This window comes from Vigna unguiculata, unplaced genomic scaffold (assembly GCF_037176805.1).
Source record: "Vigna unguiculata cultivar grain cowpea cultivar isolate G323 ecotype 2 unplaced genomic scaffold, ASM3717680v1 ptg000218l, whole genome shotgun sequence".
NCBI classification, from domain to species: Eukaryota; Viridiplantae; Streptophyta; class Magnoliopsida; order Fabales; family Fabaceae; genus Vigna; species Vigna unguiculata.
This window is the reverse complement of record NW_028196855.1, coordinates 8,357-17,500: the sequence shown is the minus strand read 5'-3', so window position 1 is coordinate 17,500 and position 9,144 is coordinate 8,357. Positions and strand designations below refer to the sequence as shown.

At 45.8% G+C, this 9,144-nt stretch overlaps 1 protein-coding gene across 1 annotated transcript; it reads left to right on the top strand.

The window, feature by feature from the left end:
* Positions 1–926: 926 nt before the first annotated feature.
* Positions 927–1,373, top strand: LOC146874857 (uncharacterized). Its single transcript, XM_085669629.1, has one exon. It carries the CDS (start codon positions 927–929, stop codon positions 1,371–1,373), a length of 447 nt encoding a protein of 148 aa, XP_085525755.1.
* The last annotated feature ends 7,771 nt before the right edge of the window (positions 1,374–9,144 follow it).

The window sequence follows — 9,144 nt, the reverse complement described above, 5'->3', positions numbered from 1 at the left end:
GCACAAAGTGGAGGGCGAAAAGCCTTTTTGAATAAAGAAAGAGGGACTTCGATTGTCATCTAGTGATTTTTCATATACAGATTCTTGGCCTCAGGTCGAATTTCCTAGGAACGGAAGGAATGGCATATACTAAGATGCCGGCGGGAATGGATTCTTGAGCCCCTTATTTACTTTACCTGGCGCCAACCTAATAAAAGATCGAAGTACCAAATGCTTAGGTCACCCGAGAGAGGCCTACGGGGCATTACGAGATAAAAAGCTCCTAGGCCGTGGGTCAAGACCAGAGAGCTACAGGTACACCTGGGGCAACAGAGCACTCAGGCGGGGTCGGGGCAAGGGCAGCACGTCACGGAAGTTCTCAGCTTAATCTTACCAGCGCTATATCTTGGGTGCGCGATATGGTGGGACTGTCTAGCACAGACACCCCCAAGCATCCCTGAGTTACAGCAGCTGGCGGAGGCAACGCAAATCGGGGAACCGGCAAGTTATTCCGCAGAAGTCAGGCAGCTAGTAGACCACCTCAGTGAGCAAGCCAGGGAGGTGGCCAGTGAAGCTTCAATGGAAAGAACACCCACCCAGAGCTCTTGCAATGTGGATGGCTGGGCTAACGCTAGCATTCGCTATCTCCATAGCGCTTGCTCAAAAGGTCCGGGGTTATACTGGTTATTAATACGAGCCTGAAATTGATGGTAAAAGGTATACTACGCAAGAAGAGCTCCTCCCCTTAGCTTAGGAAAAAAAAGTCGAGTAGTCGTAATTCGAAAAAAATGAAGGTGGGGCTGGGCAGTAGCACCGAGATCTCATAGAGGAGGCATTTTTCTCGCGGGCTCCCTTTTAGATGTGGATTTAGGTGGTTTTTTTTTATGCAAGACGAGTTAAATGGGAAAAGAAAGGTGGAGGTTGACCTGCTTTGTGACAGATGTGGAATGGAGCCTGAATCTACCATTCATGTTTTAAAGGGCTGCCCCTGGGCATCTGGCATTTGGCTACTCTGCCCATTAGCCCTTCATACTCAACAGATGCAGGCTCTCAACTTCTCAGATTGGGTGAAGGAGATGGGGAAGTGTCTTGATGAAGAGCAGCTGGAACTTATGCTAGTAGTTGCATGGGCTTTATGGAGTGATATAAATTTGCTGCTGTTCCAGGACATACAGAACTATCCTGTGGATGTGGTGAACAAAGCAATCAGCTTCTTCGAAGAGTATAAGAAGGAGAAGCTAAAAATAGTGCAAACACCTATAGGTTGGCAGGCCCCACCCCATGGTGTTTATAAGATGAATACTGATGCTGCAATTTTTAACCAGCCCAGCAAGGGATTGGCTGCTTGCTTCATCCCGCCCTTCCCTCACCTGTCCCACGTGCCATTGATTTAGATGAATTAGCTGTTGCCGTTGGCGCTCTTCTCTTTTCTAAAGCAAGGAATTTCCTTTCATTCATAAGTAACACAAGAATTTATCAAGGTTGCAGGCAAGGCTACTAGAGAAGGGGTGAAACCAGCCAAGGGCGGGCTCCAAGGCGACAATAGCAATCGAGTGGCCAAGCGTTGAAAGAGAGGGAGGGCTAGCGGCAAAAAAGAAGAAGAATAACATAAGTTATTGAGGGGAGATCTTTTCACTCTTTCTCGATGCAATAATAGTCAGTCTAGTGACTTCTTGATAGCATTGGTCTCGGAAAGCCCTCCCTCGGTACCGGGCTAAGGATAGAAGCGATTCCACCGGAGTGAAATTCCGTACTTATCCCAGCTCTCAAGGAAGATTGGAAGTAGGTACCTATGTCATGCTGAATTTCAAAGTAGTTTTGAGGTAATCGATGGCATATTGCCTAGAAGCGTCAAAGACAGTGATCTATTTCGGTGTCGATATCGGCTCTGTTCATCGACCTGACTCTGTTTATCTCCGACTCTTTGTCCCGATCCGGTAACTACACGGCTTATTGTGGTAAAAGAGAAAGTCAAACTCACAACTCTTTTTCCTTTTCTCGTGCACTTTCCTAAGGGCTACGTACTTCACTCCATTACCTTCTCGAACTCTGACACTTCTCTCATTGTTAAATTGATATCTAAGCCCCTAACTTTGGCAAAGACTACTCGCTCGCTTTAAAAGCAACTCCATTGAGTCCTGTCAGATCGTTTATATAGAACCTTTATTCATATATGACCTTAGAAAGGTTCTGAAAGAAGAGTTCCATTCGATTATCCGGGCTCATTGCCTAGTCCCTCTAAACTATCTAAAGCCTGGGGATTCTCCTTACCAGATGATCTCCAGCCTGCATTGTGCCCCTCTCGGATACCCGGTCGACGTCACTCTTACCTAGGTAGACTGGCTATCCAACTGAATCGAGAGCCCAGCTCCCACTACTTCTTCGTAAGTGAGGTGAGGTACTTCTTTTGAATAGGCAGGGTTGTTCTAGGACAAGTGACGATGCTGACACCAAGGTTGCTTGCAAAGCATCGGATATGCGAAAGAGGGAGAATGTGCTACATCGGATATTGCTGTAGTTTATGAAAGAGCTGTAGTTGATGCTAAAGCATCGGTTACGAATGACCCAATCTATCTATGGTAACCACCCTTACTTTTAGTAGATGGAGATGCGCACCTAGGAAAGACGGATGAAAGAGAACCTGCCCTAAGAGATTGGCATAGGCCTGTGGGCCCGCTGCGGTAGAAGGCCTTTGCTGGCCTGTCGATCTATCCTGATTCACTTACTTACGCTATTTCTGACTAGAGAGAGGGCTTAGATCGGAGAGGAGCAGCTCTTTTCTTTTTCACATAAAGCAGTGATGAATGGGACGGAGCTGCTACAATCAATAGCTTCAGCTGCTTTATGTATTGGAGCAGAGGTGGCAGTTAGCAGCAGGAACAGGACCAGCAACTAGGGTTGTTCACAGAGCAGCCGTCTTTCCCTCTCAAGCGGAGAAGACATCAAAAGAATCTTTATCTATGGCTCTACCAGGGAATCCTAGTTAGTTATAGGGTTCTGAACCAGAGCAGAGATAGGAAAAAGCATATCCTATGTATACTGAACCTGAGCTTGCTTACCATAGGACTGCTATTGGATAGGTTTACCTTTTTTCTCCAACTCGCTTATTATAGTGGGAAGCTCGGCTGGTAAGGGATTCTATTAGGATAGGACTCCAACTGTAAGAACTGGCCTTAGTACTGCAGCAATTGGAAGGAGAACTGAAAAGACCTTCGACCATTTCATTTGGTAGCACGTTTAGCTCGTTATGGAACGTATTGTTAGAACTAGAAGTGTTCTTAGTCCAGGTAAGAGTCCAATGCTAGATTAATAATGTAAAATATGATATATCCTCAGGTATTTAATTGCTTGTTTGATAGAATAAGAAAGAAGTCTGTTTCCTATTGATAGTGGCACTCCCACAGGCTGGCGGGGAACTCCCATATGGATGGAGAAGAATTCATATATAGGCTATAGGCTTGAAAAGAGTGCTAGCTTTCGTTAGGCCTTTCTTTTCCTAAAGATAGGATCCCACCTTCCCTCATTCTGAGCAAGAACATCTTATTCAATTCAACAAGTGCTACCCACTAATCTAATCTCAGTCGAATGCTCCTTAAGTTTAAGGTTCTAGGGACTCCACCAGGGCACGGGAACAAAGGCAAGAGGAGCCGAGAGTCGGGAAAACTCCTTAATTAATAAGTTAATGCGGATCCGGAAGTCACTTCGTTCCCCAGCCCAGACTTCTTTTCCTTCTAGGCTTCCAGTAGCCCTTCCTTCACCAAGAGAAACCCTAGGAGAAGACCATGCTACCATAGAGAAGGGAAAGCCCACCTCGGAATTTGACCATGAGTTCACAGCTTAGGATCAGAAGGAACCCATCCCGTCTTTCATTAAAGCAATGGTCTACGACTCCGCTGCTTGCTTAGGATAGGAGAGCTCCTTTGTTATTTTTGTTCTACCGTTAAGAGAAGGATCACAAGCCCTAGTCCCAAGCTAAACAGCATATTTCTTCATCTGCACCGGAAAGGGATTCATGAGCAAGAGCTTCTTTTTAAGCTTCTTCAACAAAAGCAATTCTCTCTCCTTCCGTACCTGTTCAGCCGTGAACCACTTGGCTTCTGTGGCGAGAACATTTCCCACCCTACTCTGTAGAGAGAGCTTTTTCCCTCTTCTTCGGGCTCTCTTTTGGCCGGTCTTCGGTTAACACCGGCTGTCGATCAGGAATGAGGTCGTCGATCTCCAACTCAACCTCAGGTTCAGCCGCCTCATCCAAGATGGAGGGCTCTTTCAATCTCAGCTGATCAACATTGAAGACGGGGTGGGTGGCGGGCAGTTCTAGTTTGAACGCATTCTCCCCTTCCTTCTCTTGCAGAGTGAATGGTCCCGCAATGGTTTAAGCTTGCGGTTGGTACCCCCCTTCCTTAGGCAACTTTAACCACAGTAGATCTCCCACCTGGAACTTATGATCGGCGGTTCCGTCTCGGTCGTGCCTTTGCTTCTGTTGCCTCTGCGTTTTCTCCTGAGTATCAGCAACCTGCCCATGGTACCGCCGTTCTCCAGGAAACTAATGGCTCGCAGCTGTTCAGCCGCTTCTCTAGGAGATAGGAGATGTACCGCTGACTGGGTTCAGGACACAACCATCGTCCGAACCGTCTGCTACCAAGTCCATGGGGGCCTTTGGTTGGAACCCATAACAAACTTAAAAAGCACTTCTGCCGGTCGACAAATGCGTGCTCCGGTTGTAGCAGTGTTGAATGAACGGCAGGTTTGGAACCAGACCGGGTAACTTGAAAGGTGGTCCCGATGTTCGATTCTCAAGAACCGACGGTTCTATTGGTGACCCATTCAAAACAAAATAAGCTAGCCGCTTTGACTTTGATTAGCCAATCGAGTGCGGGGGGTGCGGTGCTCCTCTTCATTTGTTCCCGTTAACGACCACAAAGCCCTTAACTGCTCCTCCTCGCTACTTGCCCTTTTTTACTACAAAGGTTTGACTAGCGCCCGGCAAAGGAATGATTTTTTCCCAAAGCCGACTTCCTCCTTTATCGAGCGGCTGTCTCTGTTGACGATAAAAGCGATGGTCCGGGCTGTTTGAAATAAGCGGTCATTTTGGTCAGTCTCAATACCACGTGAAGCGCGTGATCACCCAGATTCCTAATGCCTTCTATATCTTAATTATATATAATAACTTATCGACGTCAGCCCTTCTATTTTCCTATCTTCACCCTTCCTACTCCAGCTAATGGAAAAATGCCTTTGAATGGTCGTAATCGTCGACAACCCAACCGACGTCCACCATAGGCTCGGCGAGCTGTCCTCCTAGATTTCCCGATGGTAATGCCAGGGCCTTTACTGACGACTCTTGATGCCAAGAAGGAGACCGACTAGACGAGACAGACCATTGTTCATAGGTTGGTTATAAGCCCGGAGATCGAATCTGATTCATCCCCTTTGAGAGGGATTCTCGTGTCAACCATAGGAAGAAGAACTCGGTTACTCATCTTGGATCAATAGCTTTGTGCTGATCTACGAACGACCCTTCTTATTTTATTTCTACTTCTTCAAGTCTCCATCATCCCGATCTCTCTTTCCGGGGTTGCCTGTCCAAAGAAAACAGAACCTCTTCTAGTTCAAGGTCGGAATCCTCAAACCAATCAAAATATGATTTCTAGTTCACTATTCTTATGATAAGCAGTTATGTCTCATTCATGTGATGAGAAATATGAGAATGAAAATTAGAAAATGGAACATCTACGGCAGATTCTGTGCCCCAAATCATTTATACTTATGAAACTAAGCGGGCGGACCCCTCTCCAATGGAACAAAGGGGATCCGTAGGGCGGGCTCACTCACATACTGGATAGGTGGCTCGGAATGAGAGTGCTAGTTCCGTTCCCTCGGGGAAGAGAAAGCACGAATCTATTACAATCTTAGTAGAGAACAGAGGAGGAATGCCAGTACTGATTCTCTGAACTTGAAGCTCGCTCTTCGACCCGTACCGTACCCTGTACACTCGGCTATTCTCCCGATTCAACTCCCTCTGTCTACGCTGGGAAAAGGGCTGCCAGAGTAGAGTGAGGGCTTTGTCTCTTTCTGTTTGTGCCAGCTGGCCCTGACCGAATGTTCTGACTCCCGGTAATCGAATGGGTGGTAGTTGGGTTGGCTTTGGCGAAACTTTTTGTCTATGAGCTGTTTTGACTGCTTTCTTCCCGTACTCGGATATTAAGAAGCCGTAGGGATTCACTCATTTCATTGCCTCAGCCCTTCAAGGTGGTGCACAGCCACCATACCTGATTGCTTTGTGTTTCAAACTCCCCTGCCCCATCCTTTGACCCTGCTTGAATCCAGGGTCAGAAGAAATCCCTTGAAAGGAAAGGCAGGCTGGAAATGAATGGTTTCCTAAGATGTCTTTTACCCTGTCGCTTGCCTATTTACCCAGAGAGAAAAAAGATTCGAACGGGAAAAAAGAGATCCAAAAAAGTTAGATATTTCTACCAGTGGTCATTATAGCTTCTCCTTCTGATCCGACAAAATGCGCAAAACCCATGGAAGTTACAAAAAGCATGGATCGAAGAATATAGTTCATTTGCTTTTTTTTGACAATTGTGCCTCAATCTTCAACGTTTCAAAAAGTCATCTTTCTGAGTGCGCTTGACCGCCTTACTTTACTCGCGGTACACTTACTATATTCCGCAGAGGTTGGCTAGAGCTTATTTCACAGCAAGACTGAATGGAATTAGCCTCGTAGAACTGAACTACCTTGATCTAAATCTCTGGAACTCACAGAAGACCAAGGCACATCCTCTCAATTCAGCATAAGCTTGGGATCTTTCTTTCCTCAAAGCTAAAGCCCTTGAAGCCAGGTCTTTTTTCTCTTCTTTAAAGCCTGGAGCTAGTGTATGAGTTTATTATATCGTAAGTAAGTTGATATTGTCAGTTTCCTTGTTCACAAGACTCTGAAGCTTATCTGCTAAATCAGAGTGAAAGAGAAGACTGCTTTCAAGGCTTGTTGAAAAGAAAAAGATGTATCCTAGGACCTTCACCACATTCACAGGTGGAAAAGAGACCGTCCCTTACTCATAAGCAGGAAAAGATCTAACTTGCCCTATCAAAAGACCTTTTTATGAAAGATTGATCCTGTCGCTTTCGTGTCTATTCAACTGTATGGATCCCCAGCTTTCCAACTGCCTTCTTTTCAGAAGGACTCTAACTGGCGAATGAAACTCCAACTCAATCTCCTGGAAAGAGAAGAGGACAGGCTGGAAGTGGGACTAGATCCCCAAGCCCAAGGAACTAGTATTCCAGAATGAAAGTACTCCAACTGGGAAGAAGACGGATACAAGGATAGCAACTACAACTCGATGTTGGGAATAGGATCTAATGAGATGAAAAGGAAATGGAACTTCTTCTTCGATCCCTTCCCGCCGTTTAGGATTCGAGTAGCGGTTCGTTTTAGACAAATGAATATTATGTCAGCGAAGCATCTGAGTAGCACCCATTTCCCGCAAATGATTAGTGGAACTTCAAATACATACTGAATATTCATAGTGATACGTAGTGAATCTTTCCTAAAGCCTGGCTTTTAGCCTTTTGCCTGCTTCTGCTTGTTATTCTGCCTCTTCAAGTGTCCTAAGACTAGTTCCTTTGTAACTAATATCCACTCATAGGGGGATACTCCGAATATCTATTGTCGGAGAATAAGCCGATAGATAGAATATCCTGAGGAGAAGAATCGGATAGGGAGTGAGGTAGCGGTGATCCAAGCAAGATAGTCTGGAGCAAGTGCAAAGAGAATACCTCTGCTGTTAGCTAAGGCTAGTCACCTCAAGTCTTTGTATGGACAATAGATATTGTTGTAGAGGTACTTTCTCTGGGTTCTTCCCGGGGGGGTCTAACCATCTTACTAGCTCGTACTTCCTTGATCCCTTTTTTTTGGCTTGAGCAAAGGACTTTCACGACACGAGAAGAAGGCTTCCGTTAATGGGTTAATGTATGTAGATGTCGTGGTGAACGGTTAAAACCCGAGAAAGACAAAGACAGGCTTTTGATCCATTTCACCAGCTGTAAGACTGGAGCTGATTCCAGTAAGTCTCGTACTATTGAGCAGTTCTGGAACAATTTATACAGTCAGCTGTCGGGGATTGCTAAGTCTTTCACTTCGGGTTCTAATGTTGGTCAGTATCACGATGATGTTATAAGGTTGTTGTTGGATTCAAAGCTGAAAAGACAAGGTATTGGGTTTACCAAGACAGAGTTGATTTATTTACAGAACCATATGGAAGATCTTACATTAGCTATTCGAGTCAAATCATAGGATTGAAAGCCGATTGCTACTTTCTTGCCTTGGGGCATCGCATTCTGGATAACGTAATAAAAAAGTCTTTCTCTACTCTCTTCAGTCTGGTTTGCTTTAGAAGTAAGCAAGCAAAGACAAGTGGTAGGCCTATATGGAGATAGTTCGTTAGTATGCCCGTTTTTTTTCCTTAGTCAAAGGGCGTGTTAAAAGAAGCTTCTAGGTCAGTTTATTAGCATGCAAAAATATAAGCTAAAGCAAGAAGAAAAGGGATGCGCTTTCGCGCTAGTCGCTCATCCGTAGCTTGGTCTTGACGCATGCCAAAAAAGCCATTCTTTGGGACGTAGAAAGGAAATATCCTAATTCAGTAGAGGACGTAGCTGGCGCACAAGACGAAGGAGGACAGAAGGGGTTCGGGGGAGGAGCTCTCGGCACATAGTCAGTCGGCATGGTCTTGAATGACCCATAGGCTTTGGGCTTCGATGGCTGCTTGAAAGACGCAGATTGGGAAGTTGGCTATGGTCCGTCGTGCATTGTGCAGACGACTGATGGCTTACGTTGCCAAGAGGGCATTGTGAGACAAAGGAAAGGGCTGAAAAGGATGGTGCCCAGGATCTCACTATTACCTATGCATGTGCAAGAATGCGATACGGTAGAGGTCGATGTGTCATTGGGACACTTAGCGTGGTAGACCGGGCTAGAGTGCTGTTACCACTCCTCATACGGAAGAAATGCCATGATGCTCTCTTGTGGCAATTGAAGTTCCACTTCACTTCAAGGGGATGTGATGTCTGGTGTGGCGAACCGTCATCACTACTGCAGGAGAGAGCTGCAATGAGACTCGCTGCAGAAGTCGAGTTAGACGACCGCGTCCTGTTGCGTTCACGGGCGAA